Source organism: Thamnophis sirtalis, unplaced genomic scaffold, assembly GCF_051295495.1.
Source record: "Thamnophis sirtalis isolate CommonGarterSnake01/CBP01778 unplaced genomic scaffold, rThaSir2_p1.2 scaffold_1, whole genome shotgun sequence".
NCBI lineage: Eukaryota > Metazoa > Chordata > Lepidosauria > Squamata > Natricidae > Thamnophis > Thamnophis sirtalis.
Window position 1 is genome coordinate 25,339,990 of NW_028261381.1, and position 13,858 is coordinate 25,353,847.

The 13,858-nt window shown below is 39.8% G+C and overlaps 1 protein-coding gene across 1 annotated transcript in view; it reads left to right on the top strand.

Moving 5' to 3' along the window:
• The window catches only part of LRP2 (LDL receptor related protein 2), a 156,741-nt gene that overhangs the window by 140,324 nt on the left and 2,559 nt on the right, over positions 1 to 13,858 (top strand). Inside the window, exons 71-78 of the mRNA XM_087709396.1 lie at positions 2,168 to 2,287; positions 4,608 to 4,698; positions 8,552 to 8,619; positions 8,767 to 8,887; positions 10,658 to 10,787; positions 12,094 to 12,204; positions 12,341 to 12,448; positions 13,229 to 13,300. Coding sequence (XP_087565522.1) covers positions 2,168 to 2,287; positions 4,608 to 4,698; positions 8,552 to 8,619; positions 8,767 to 8,887; positions 10,658 to 10,787; positions 12,094 to 12,204; positions 12,341 to 12,448; positions 13,229 to 13,300 — 821 coding nt within the window. The remainder of the gene's footprint in view (positions 1 to 2,167; positions 2,288 to 4,607; positions 4,699 to 8,551; positions 8,620 to 8,766; positions 8,888 to 10,657; positions 10,788 to 12,093; positions 12,205 to 12,340; positions 12,449 to 13,228; positions 13,301 to 13,858) is intronic.

Here is a 13,858-nt window from a genome sequence, read left to right on the forward strand (position 1 = left end):
AATGAATCATCATTTGCTAATGAGCAAATCTCTCCGTGTTTGATATCAATGACAGCTTGAAACTGGAGTTGGTGGAGGCCGTCAGCGATATTAACTGGATTCTTCAATTCATTTTTATAATTGTGGTTTGCCATGACTAACCGACTTTACACAGTGTACAGTATGGACACTGTGGCTTAGAGACTCTAGAGTCTGACATCACCGTGCATAGTTCTCTTTGAAATGTATTAAAAGGGTAGGAGGAAACACTTGACAGAACAAAAACTTGACCTCTCCTAGCTCTCTTTCCAAGTCTCAGGAAGAGACGTGGTATTCAGCAGGTTCTGACCAGTTCTGGAGAACCGGTAGCAGATATTTTGAGTAGTTCGGAGAACCAGTATATACCATCTCTGATTGTCCCCATCTACTCTCTCCCTCCTGAGTCCCAGTTGATCCGGAGGAAATGGGTATTTGGCATAACCTTCCCCTGGAGTTGGGTGGGAATGGAAAATTTACATATCCTTCCCCTGCCACACCCACAAAGACATGCCGACAAAACCAAGCCATGCCCACAAAGCCACACCCAAAGAACCAATAATTAAAAAAAATGAATCTCACAACTGCTCGGGAAGCTATGGACCTAATTACAAGTTCAAGCAAGGTGATGTCAAATTTTTGTTTCTTGCGCCTATCAATCTCTCTCCATCTACAGGCTTTGCTGTGAACAATAGGATCAGTGATAGTTTTCAGAGACAGGCATTTCTTTTCCATCCTGTGGAATAAATATTAGAGGGTGCCCCCCCCCCCGCCCTACACAGAGTCTTTTTTCCCCTTCAAACTTCTCCCAGCGTCTCCAAGGAAATATTGTATTAAGGGCTGCAGCATCTAGCAAAGCTTTCCATGATCAAATGAGCCATGTTAGACCAACATGATCAGTTCCCTTTATCTCTCTTTGCCCCTCTGTCAGTTCTAAAATTTAACAATTTGAATCACCCCTCAAAGGTTGAATATATCCAGTTCCCAAATCCCCTTCAGCATTTGCCTCTATCTTTTCAAGAAGAGGAATAGTTTTCTGTCAGAGCTCCTATAAGTCAGGGAGGGAGGAAGGAAAGAAGGACTAAATCTATAGCCACTTTTCTACTCTCCTCTCAAAATTTCTATTCAAGAAGAGAATATGGGGAAAATTTGCATGGGTCGACTCAAATTAGACATTTTTGTAGTTACTGATAACAAGGTGGACGACAGACAGAAGTGTATCTGAATGACCTTTTCATTCAACAACTTTTTAGGCTGCTCATACTTCCACCAAATGAGGTCATCAAGCCTGACCTTCTCTCAGGCTTCTTTTAACCCTGAGAAGAATAGGCAGGTAGGAAGGTTTCAGAAGAATGGAAATTTGTATAACAGAAAACAAAACCGGCAGCTTCAGAACATTTCATTACTTTCAGCTGCACAATAAGATCAAAACCAAAAGAAATTTGAATGAATTTTCAAGAATATTAAGAATATAACAGAAGAATAGAATCATATTTTGCTGAAATGAAAATTTATAGAAATTGAAAGACAGATTATGGCAAATTGTATTGTGTCCCACCGTTTATTTATATTTCATTTAATATTTTAATTACTTTTACTTCAATTTAATATTGCTGCTCTTCTCATGTTCATGACTAATGCCAATTAATGTAACTAATGTAATTAATGTAACTAATGTAATTTAGTGTAGACATGATGATGCTCACATGTCTAATTTAGGAATATTTGACATGAATGTCTGCTTCTTTCACTTTTCATCTTTTTTTTAAAGCTTTGTCCCAATGGGAAGCTTTGGGTTTTGTCATTTTCCAGAAACTTGACATTTGTCTGGGGCGGTATTTTTAACAATGATACTTAGCAAAGTTGTTTTTCTTTCTCCTCAGTCAGGGGCACCTTGGGTTAAAATAGTGAAAACACCAATGCAGAAGTAATACAAACTTAATAATCTCTAAAACTGAAAAGGAAGGAGAAAAGAACCAGGGAGAAAAAGAAAAGGAGAAAGGGAATACAATGCCAAGGAACATTTCTGAACCAAATTCAGGAGGCCAAGGAGCATTGTGCCTGTTCTGAGCTTATCTTGCTGCTCCCATGTTTCCAATTGGATTGGCATATTGAGTCCTACGTTCTGATGCCTCTTCTATTGTCTCTGCAGTATCCAATCCGTGCAAAGATGTCTGCAGCCACCTCTGCTTGCTGAGACCTGGGGGATATACCTGTGCTTGTCCACAAGGGGCTAGTTTTGTGGAAGGCAGCTCAGAAGAATGTGACGCAGGTAAGGAGAGTTACCGGACATGATCCTGTTTCAAAAGAGACAAGAGTGTAACTGAGTAAAATCTGATGCACATAGAGAACCAAGGTAATGAGTAAACAGTAGTTTGGTTTCAAGAACAAGGAAATTGCATCTTAGGCTATACCTTCAAATAAGGAACTCTCTACAGTCAAAAAGCCAGGAGATGGGATAGAAAATTATTAGTCCAAATATTTTCCATTGCAACAATTTTTTATTTAGAACCATTTCCCCCCACAGGGAACTTTCAGAAATATGATGATGCCTTATACCAATGATGGCTAAACGTTTTCTAAAGGTGTGCCAAAACTGTGTGCGCGTGCACTATCACACATGCGTGCCCACCCATCTACGCATGCGCAAGAGACCCCCACAGGTGTATGGGGGAATTTTCACCCTCCCCAGGCCCCGGAGGGGAGGAAGCCCGGGGAGAGTGAAAATGGCCTCCCCCAGCCCTCCAGAAGGCCGAAAATCAGCTGGCCAGTGCGCACATGTGTGCTGCAGCTGAGGGCTGCCAGGGGCTACCATGACGGCAAACATGGCTCCTCGTGCCACCTGTGGCACACATGCCATAGGTTCCCGATCACGACCTTACACTGTACCTTCCAAAATATACATTACATAATGGCAGTGCAGTTTTCTACCATTCTAGATGAGGAACATATAATCCCTAAAATGTTTGGGACATAGATTTTAAGAAAAAAGAAGGTATTCTACCTTCACCCTTATCCAAATAGTAACAATAATGGAAGTGTTCTCACATATTTGGGCTTCAGTCTACTCGTTTTTCTTAGAAGCTGCTCAGTGAGATCTTGCCTTCTCAAGAGATATTAAATGTGGCCTCCTAGCAAACAAAGAACTATTCACTACTAACTTTGTGGTGCTTCTAACTAAAACAGCCACATGTATTTCTTCCAGTTACTTCTGCCTCCATTCCTTGGTGTGTATATTCTCAGAGTATATGCCTTCTCATAAATCTGAAGTTAGCCAAGACACTGCTATATTAATAATGCAATGTGTATGTTTCCATTGTGCACAATTGTGTATTTAGAGTTATGAGGATATTTCTCATGAAATCTGGAGAACATTTCACTTCTCATTTTAATCACTTTCTATCATGTGCTATAAAATGCCTTTAAGTATTTCCATGGTGTCTTCTGATTGATACGTAGCACCAATTGTTGCATTTTTGTGTACAAGTATCAGAAAAGTAATTCTTCAAAAGAAAACCTTTACCCATAGCAGTGATCAAATAGTTTATTTAATTTTGATGACTAACTAATCTATTTTATTTGTATGCTGGCGGAAGATGTTCTTGAAGTAAGTCTTCTTTTAAACAAATTGGAATTAAACATGGCAGTCTTTTATTGTCAGAATGAAAGAAGTATAGTTTGTCTCCCCAGCACATTGTAAATATGCTCTGAAAAGATGAGGGACATTTTAGGGAAGCGAAGCTGGGGATAGCCAAGGGAAGGGAGATTGGCAGAAATCACTTTTTTACACACAAGCCTTTCTACCAATAGAAGCAGTTTGAAGATACATCCCTTGGGTCTGCTATTTTCACCAGCTGAAGAAAAGAGTGGCTATTTGTTGGTTAGTTTCACTGTTGACTGACCTCAAATATTGCTGTTTTGTTATTATATTTTATTGATAGGCATGTAGCAAGGTAGAAATATGGTTTTTTGTAAGATATTGTTTAACTTTCTGAACCTTACAGAAGAGAAAGTGGCATATAATCATCATGAAGAGAAAATAGAATCTTGTATTAGGCACACAAAAAAAATCCTGATTCTTCAGAGTTATTGGCAGTGGATAGATCATATGGTTTGCAGGATTGGTATAATGCATGTCGTCCCAAATGTGCTTTTTCAAGAGAAAACTGGACTTTCTGGTTTTTCATTGAAGATGTTTCTCTTCTCATCCAAGAAGTTTCTTCAGCTCTGGCTGGACGGTGGGAAATGGAAGGATTTATATTCCTTGCAGGCAGCTGGACATTTACATTCTTTTAGCGAGTCTTAAGGCCAGCTGGAGGTTTATCTGTGTCAACAGGGTCACCTGAGTGGTGCAAATGGGTGTGGAGCCTTCTTGGAACTGGTGAAAAGCCTGTGTTGTAGACTGGAGATAGATGACATCGTATACGTATCAGTCAGAGCTCAAGAAGCTCCTTGGATGAGAAGCAAAACGTCTTCAAAGAAAAACCAAAAAGTGCAGTTGCCTCTTGAAAAAAAGCACCTTTGGGATCACCATGACCTGGATGACTGAGAATCTCCATAGACATATAATGCATGTCTTTCATTTTTCATAGCTATTGAATCTCCACCAACAATGCCACCAGCCTGCAGGTGTATGTATGGCGGAACATGCTATTTGGATGAAAGCGAGCTTCCTAAATGCAAGTATGTCTTTACAAGAAAGACTTAACAAATAGCATACGCGACTGCCATTGTCTGTGTGATGGGCAGGGAGAGGCAGAACGATGAAAGCAGTGTTGTGATATTATGATGCAAGCATGACTTCTTTTGGACATGCATTGTGGCACTGCATGTATGACCCAAAGCACTGGAGTTTTTAGGGCACAATAGCAATAGCATTTAGACTTACTATATATATCACTTCACAGTGCTTTTACAGCCCTCTCTAAGTGGTTTACAGACTCAGCCTATTGCCCCCAACAATCTGGGTCCTCATTTTACCCACCTTGGAAGGATGGAAGGCTGAGTCAACCTTGAGCCATTGAGACTTGAATTGATGGCAGCTGGCAGGCAGTAGAAGTAGCCTGCAATACTGCATTCTAACCACCACGGGTCACACAATGCTGTAAGGTGTGCTCATTCTGATGTAGACAGTAAGCTCTGATAGATGCTCCTATATACAAATGCTGCAAAAATTCATGGTAGGCTTTATAGCAATATAGCAATAGCAGTAGACTTATATACCGCTTCATAGGCCTTTCAGGCCTCTCTAAGCGGTTTACAGAGAGTCAGCATATTGCCCCCAACAATCTGGGTCCTCATTTTACCCACCTCGGAAGGATGGAAGGCTGAGTCAACCCTGAGCCAGTGAGATTTGAACCGCTGACCTGCTGATCTAGCAGTAGCCTGCAGTGCTGCATTTAACCACTGCGCCACCTTGGCTCTGTAGCCCAGGAGGAAGCTCTTGTTTCTTACATAAATGCCTTTTTTTCCCAGAGAGTAGTTCAGAGACAAAATGCAAGGAGCAACAAGAATTATAGATAATCCTTGACATATGACCACAATTTGATCCCCAAATTTTTGTTGCTAAGCAAGACAGTTGTGAACTGAACTTTGCCCCATTTTCTTGCCAGAGTTAAAGACTTTAAAAAAATACTAAACAAAATGATTCGTTTGGATCAAAACGGATTCCTACCCAAGAGACAATTAAGAAATAATACAAGAATTATAATGAATTCTCGGCAGAGTTGTTAAGTGAATCACTACAGTTGTTAAGCCAGTAGCACAATTGTTAAGCGAGACTGGCTTCCCCATTGCCTTTGCTTGTCAGAAGGTCATAAAAGGGGATTGGGTGACCCCAGAACACTGCAACCATATTAAATAAAAACCAGTTGCTAAGCATATGAATTTTGATCACGTGACCACGCAGATGCTGCAAGAGTCGTAAATGTGAAAAATGGTTGCAAGTCACTTTTTTCTGTGCTGTTGTAACTATGAATGTTCACTAAATGAACTGTTGTAAGTCAAGGACTATTTGTAGAAGCATTTTAATGTGAAAGGCCCAGTTAAAAACACAATTTCTCATCCTCCTTATACTCCTCTTCCTCTTCACACCACTAACTAGATAATATTATGTCAGAGTTGTTGCATAAATTCAAATCCAGAAAGCACACACAGATAACTGATTCAGCTGGGTTCATTAATTTCTTTATATACAAAAGAATGGATGAATAAATGTACAATACCAATAGGTGGTTCTTCCAAGTAAACACAAGGCAGGAGAGTTGCAGGCAAACACAAGCAGTTAGCTTCATTTTAGCAGAAAGCCCAGACAGACTGCTAGTTTACTTCACAGAGCAGCAGACTGTTTTCTTAAGTTTCTGTTTCAATTCTCTGCCCAGACTCAGATCTGTTTAAGCTGCATTGGCTGATTTAGTTGCTGTGCCTATTCATTGGCTGACCTTGTTCCCATGTCTCTCCCAGTCATGAATATTTTAATATTTATTACAATATTCTATAGAAATGGGGTGATTGCAGAATTTCCCGTAAACTTTTCCTGGCTCAGAGATAGTAGCTGTGATCCCTAAATAGATCCTGCAGTGTTGCTTTTCTTGCTCATCAAAAAGCAAACCTCTGCTAGTAATCTTCCATAACCTGAGCTTCTTGAGGAGGAAAGGGCGTCCTTCATAATTCAGATCAAACAAGAGCGGGGTATGGTGGGTTGTCTAAAGCGCTCACACTGGGAAAAGGCAGAGTGACTGACATGTGGACCTCTTAATGAAAGAGAGAAAAGAGGATGTTCCTTCTTCCAAGGGAGGCCAAGAGAAGATCTTTGGAAACTGAGCATCAGTTTTTTCTTTGGTGGCAGAAGTTGCTAGGATACACAATTTAGGGGCTTTGGGCTATCTGTGTGCCCCTAGCAATCACACATGGTAGGCCTGGTGAGTTTGATATTCTTTGCCTGATTTGGCTAATTGCACATTCTAATTTCAGAGACATTCTCCAAACTTCATGTTGCCCATGGCCTCTGTCACTCCAAACTACCGTATATATAGCAAGGCGAAAGCAGAAGACCTAAATGCAGCATTGTAGTTTTAGGAAAAACAAAATCAGAAGTAGCCAGATAGTAAGAGGAAAATGGTGGTCAGAGGTGGCAGATGGTCTCTGTTTTGCTTTGTTGTTTGCACTGCTTGTGATGATTTTGTACTTATTCTTCTATTTTTGTACTCACTCGATTCTTTGTATTTTGTTGTTTGGCTGCTATTTTTATTGTTGCGAGCTATATAAATGTGTTACGGTCCTTTGACGCACTGAATGTCTAAAAGAACTGTCAAGAAAAGGAAAGCATTTAAATAGTTTATGTACACCAGCTGCATCTGCAACTGATGTGTGACCAGTGGCATTTTGAAGGGGATCTCATAAAACGTAAACATAAAAATCTTCCTTAAGATGCCCTTCTGAGAGGCTAGGCCCCAGTCTCATGGAAAAAGCTTTGTGCCTGCATTCTTATTCACACACTGCCTGATCACACGCTGCCTGAAAAGCTTGGCCACTGCATTTTTTATGCCGGTGTTTTAAAATCAGTCCTTAATAACAGAAGCCTCATGCTGCTATGTCCCTTTATAGGTTTGTGCCACTTTAAATTAGGAGGACAATAGAACACTTTCTGTATCTAAAATATTTGCATAGTAAAATAGGAAAGAGATTGTTCTTAAATATATTTAGCATGGATGCATTCTAATATGCACCCATTCCACATCCTGATAAAATGATATAAATCAAAGCAAAGTCTCTTTCAAGTCCACTCAGTGATTTCACAAACATATATCTGCCTTGTTTTCTGAAAAGTTAGTTTTGCCATTGCCACCTTCATGGAGCCAAGCCTAGTTCCACATCCTTGGAATTTCCTGTTGATCTCCCATCCAAGTATTAACCAGGTCCAACCTTGCTTAGCGTATCAAGATTAATCCATTTTAGCTAAGGACGGTGAAATATTATTGCTCAGGAAGGGACAGCCCACCTCAATGGAACTTCCGTTCATCTGTTGCATTTTTAAATACATCATTCTTAAAAGCATCTGGAGTGATTAATTGGCAGGTCCTATCACAAATCAAGAAGAGTTTCCAAATATGGGGATTGGTAATCCAATGATTTAAAAATAACAAAACCCAGAAGAGCTAAAAGCAATTTACTCAGATGCAAAGAAAACCTAGACAATCAAAGCATTTTTACATTCAGCAGAACCTGCAGGGGGCACTGGGGCTCTATTGAAATCAAATCCCCTTTATTATTACTTTTTTAACCCAAATGCCATCAATTGTGACTCAGCATTCCAACATGCTCATTTCCAAAGAAATAGCAAGCTGTTTTGTGGCTCGATGTCTGCGTTTGTGGCTCTGTACTTCCAACGTATAATTACCAAGATATTGCTTTTTAAAAGAAAAAAATCACACCATCTTTATATATATATATATATATATATTCCTAGGATTGTTAATAAATACAACCAACTTTTCTACTGTCAGTTCCAGTTAAGCATCTTGCTTTCATTTACCAGGTGCTCCTCGGGCTACACTGGAAATTACTGCGAAGTGGGCCTTTCAAGAGGAATTCCTCCTGGGACAAGTAAGCTTTAAAATACATTTTCCCACTAAGCCATCACTCAGTGGCCCGAAACCTTTTAAATAAGTTTCTAAGTAGCTTCTGAAGCAACTCTGAGTTTCAGCTGCAGCTTCCCTGTTATTCACGTATGCTTTTCTCCCCCCCTAATAGCCGCGGTGGCTGCCTTATTGACGGTTGTTCTGATCATCATCATTGGCGCGCTGGGCGTGGGTGCCTTTTTCAATTACAGAAGGACAGGATCCCTGCTACCTGCCCTTCCCAAACTTCCGAGGTAGGTATTGTTCAGCATGACCAGATGGATCTGGTCTCATGGGAAAGCCCGTGGGATTTTGGTAGGATTAAGCGTGGCTCATGATGATCTCTTTGGTCAGCAAGAAAAGCTTTCATGCTTTGTTGAACACACAGACACACAGACACAGACACACACACACACTTTTTCTCTCCCTCCCTGTCTGTCTCTGTCTGTCTGTCTGTCTCTGTCTGTCTGTCTCTGTTTCTCTGCGTCTCTCTCTCTCTCTCTCTCTGTGTCTCTCTGTCTCTATCTCTCTGTCTCTCTGTCTCTCTGTCTCTGTCTCTCTCTCTCTCCCTCCCTCCCTTTCAAATGCTTTGCGATGCAATCCAGTACATACTAATTGAAAAGAAAGCCCCACAATATTCAGGCCAAAGTATATATGAGTTGAAATTAGCTGTTCTTCTAAAGTAAGGGTGGATAACAGGGAATCCCACAGTTGTGATTGACAACTTTGTGACCAATGGTGAGGGGAGGGGATGAAGGTCGTAATCCAAGAAAATCCAGAGAGTGACTTGTTCCCCACTCTTGTAGCAAAGGAGAGTGCACTCTACTGCGAGTTCTGGTCTTTTCTTTTGTGAACCATAAACTCACAACACATACTCTTGCTTAAGAGATGGTTGCTTGAATTGCTCTAACTGAAATCTTCATCAAAAATTGACTGCCAACCTAGCAGTTTGAAAGCACGTAAAAATGCAAGTAGAAAAATAGGAACCACCTTGGTGGGAAGGGAACAGCGCTCTGTGCACCTTTGGCATTTAGTCATGCTGGCCACATGACCACTGAGACGTCTTCGCACAGCGCTGGCTCTTCGGCTTTGAAAAGGAGATGAGCATCGCCCCCTAGAGTCAGAAACGACTAGCACATATGTGCGAGGGGAGCCTTTACCTTTATTGATTTATTTAATCTAGCACAGTCTTATTTGTCTTGATTCTTTTCAACCTTGCTTATGGAAGGGACAGTGTATTAAATATATAATACATGATATAATGATATAATATATTAACAATATATGTTAAAACTTGTATTAAAATGGTTTTCCTTCTCTTAAAAAATAAATTTATCTTTGAAGTTTAAGTAGCCTTGTAAAATTCACGGAAAATGGCATATCCTCAGGGAAACCAAGGACCTGTCTAAGGAACATTTCCATAATGATCATTCCATACACCAGGAATGTGCCCTATTTTTTTTTTACCAACAGTTCAATATGCAGTTGGTCAGGCACAATAGTAGAAATATTTAGTAGTATTTTCTTTTATATACAGCTAATTCAGGCATTCTTTATATCCAGAGAAAGCAGAGATCATCTCAGCTAAGGCTTCAGTGGAGGCTTTTGAATATGGTGCCTGTTCTTTTAAAAAGAAATATACCAGTTTTAATTGTTGCATTTGATGGACAACTGTTTCTGTATCTGCTTCAAAAGATGATCCAATATGTTAACAATATTATATATTGTTGAGGAGCCGAGGTGGCGCAGTGGTTAAATGCAGCACTGCAGGCTACTTCAGCTGACTGCAGTTCTGCAGTTCGGCTGTTCAAATCTCACCGGCTCAGGGTTGACTCAGCCTTCCATCCTTCCGAGGTGGGTAAAATGAGGACCCGGATTGTTGTTGGGGGCAATATGCTGACTCTGTAAACCGCTTAGAGAGGGCTGAAAGCCCTATGAAGCGGTATATAAGTCTAACTGCTATTGCTATTATATATGTATTAAAATGTCTTCCTTCTCTGAAAAAAATAAATTTGTCTTTGAAGTTTAAGTAGTCTTGTGAAATCCACGGAAAATGGCAATGGAGTAACTTTCCGACCTGGGGGAGATGTGTCAATGGACATTAACGTAGCCGGTTTTGGAGCTGAATCTTCTATTGACAGAGCAATGCAAATGGTAAGACAATTTTTTTCCCCATCATCTTTAAATGAAGCTCTCTTAAATCTTGCCTTTTAGGAGGTGAGACCCACTAATCTCAGTCCCCATAAAAACTCGCTTTCTAATAAATGTTTTCCCGTTGGCCATTCCCCATGGCAGCATTTTGTGAGAGTGCTTATAATGTGTCCCAAAATTCTAAATGTGTAATTTTTGCCATCAGCCAAAGAAACTCAAAGGCCCTTAGGCTGCAGTACTGTTTTTCCAATGCAAGGGGCACCCAGGCCAATTCAAAATGTTGATCACACGCATATGGCTTCATGCCTTGTGGTCTCCCACTTTTCTTTCCTTGCTATTTAAAGAAGAAATATCAGTCTTACTCAGTCCTGCCAAATTTCAAAACAAGGGTTTGGTCTTGGTAGTGGCAATATTAATTCCTCTTTGGTCTTCCTCATTAGAGTTGTTAACAATGCTTCAGTTACCATGACAGCTCATCAAGGGAGCTCATTTTTAAGTGATATCTTTGATCTCCTTGCCAATATAGGGCATCTAGTTTCCCAAGTCCAGCAGAAGCTGGATGTGCGCCCTGGGCTGTTTACCATCTAGTTCAGATGTGTCAAACATGAGGCCTGTGGGCTGTTGAAGCCCAGCCACGCCCACTTAATTGGCTGCAATGACCAGGCCACGCCCCCCCCCAATGAGGGCAAACAAATTTCTGATATGGCTCACGACAGGATCGAGTTTAATACCCCTGGCTAGTTGGTTCCTCATTAAGCAGAAAAGAAGGTAATAATATAAAACAATATTGAACTCCCTTGCCCATTTCTATACACCTAATATAAGCCTTTCTCTGCCATGAGACATAAACCGGTTTACATTTCTGGTTCATTTGCCAATTACTTTGAAGTCTGGTGAGGTACCTATTGAAATGAAATTGCTTTGGCTCTTTTATTTCCAATTATTTGTTTTTATAAGACTTTGCTTCCTCCAGCAAGTATGTGTCTGTGGCTGAGGAAGAAAAACATTTATTTATTTTCCTGGCAAATGATTTATAGAATGGTCAGCTTGCAGTTACTCAGGAGCAGTGATTTGATTTAATAATCTTGCCTCATTTTATTTAATAATGGCAACGTGCCTGCTACACTGAATATATGCCAAAAGAATCTATCATTTTTTTAAAAAGCTGAAAGGTTAATCCATGTGAGATTAATATTTCCATTCCTCTTGCCCACAGTATTTCTTTTTCTGTGTATTTCATTATGTGTTGCATTAAAAAAAATTACAAATTAGTCAACCTTTGACTAATCTATACGGCTATTGTTTTCAGAATGAGAACTTTGCTTTGGAAACTGGGAAGCAGCCAATTACATTTGAGAATCCTATGTATGCTACAAAAGACACCAGAACTGATGATGTGATTGTAGCATCTCCATCAAAAGTAAGAAGAGGATTTTTTAAAAAAAATTACCCCACCCTAGTATCCATTTACATGTCATTTCCCCAGTCCCCTTTCCTTTTAAGCATTCTATAGTTGGTCTGTTCTTCAATCCTGTCAAACCTATCTTTGACAATAGGTAACTACTTCCAGTAGTGAAGGAAACGAAAACTTTGAGAATCCGGTATACGCTACACCTGTATCAGTTGAGGCAGCTCAGCCTTCTGCAAGTACAGAAACAATCCAGGTAACAGAAAGTGATGGTAGAAGGTGTGGCAGAATCAGATGGGAACAATGGGGGATGCGTTGTGGAACGAGAGAAGGGACTTATGGCGGCACTGAAAAAAGCGGCTGAGGACATGTTTTTCACACTTACAACCATTGCAGCAATCCCAAGGTCACACGATCAAAATTCAGACCCTTGGCAACTGACTCATATTTATGATGGTTGTGTGTCCCGGAGTTAAGTGATCAACTGTTGCGACCTTCTGACAAGCCAAGTCAATGGGGAAACCAGATTCACTTAACAACTGCGATACTAACTTAATAACTGCGGTGATTCACTGAACCACTGTGGCAAGAAAGGTCATAAAATGGGGCAAAACTCACTTAACAAATGTCTCACTTAACAACAGAATGTTTGGGCTCAGTTGTGGTCATAAGTCAAGGACTACCAGTAGTTTCCCCAGATGAAAGATTTTGTATCTTACTATGTCCATATCAAGAATATGTATATTTTCCAAGGGATGAATAACATTTCAATACATGGTGTGATTTGTTAGAGAAACAAAGGTGGTATCTCTTAAATACATGCATCTTTTTGGTCTGATTATTTCTCCCTATCTCCTTTCTTGCCCTCGGGGGTTTCACCGAGCCTGATCTTACTCAAAATAGCTAAGGATAAGAATGAATAAGTTCCTTGTCTTCCAAAAAAAGAAATTTTAAAGAATTGGGTCCAAATTACTGATTCATTGCTATCAAATCAATTATTAATTTCACACAATTTTTTTTAAAAAAAATATTTCAGGAATCAAAATGGAGCTTCTTTAAAAGAAAAATGAAACAGAGTACTAACTTTGAAAATCCCATCTATTCGGAGGTAAGGTCCTATAGTTTCAAATTCCTATTTAGCAAAACAATATTAATTTTTAAATTGTTGATCCTTCACAATATTCTATCCTTGATAATGAGAAATGGCATTGAGCAATGTATACAAAAGTGAAATTAGAAAAGGAGAGGTTTTTTTCTTTTCCCCATATTTTTTCTCCTTCCCATGTTGCAAGTTTCTCTGTTGTTGTTGTTGTTGTTGTTGTTGTTGTTGAAGAAAATGAGAGAGAAATTCCGTAAGGTGACTCCAGGAATTGGTGTCATTTTCCTTCTATTCCAGGAACACATTTCTCTCTCTCTCTCTATTTTTTTTTTTTTGCCTTGCCCTCTGTTAGAGCAGGGGGACATGTTACATTTAATTCTGGAAATAAAAGCTGCTGTTATGCCCAAAATTGCCATGCATAGAGCCATGTTACAGTTTTATTTAGTTGGCTATATCATTCCCCAGACCCCAAATTGGGCAGAATAATCAGTTCTGCATTATTGAGCAGAATATTGAATAGTCCAAGCATGAGACTAACACAGGGATTTAATTCTATCTAATGTATGA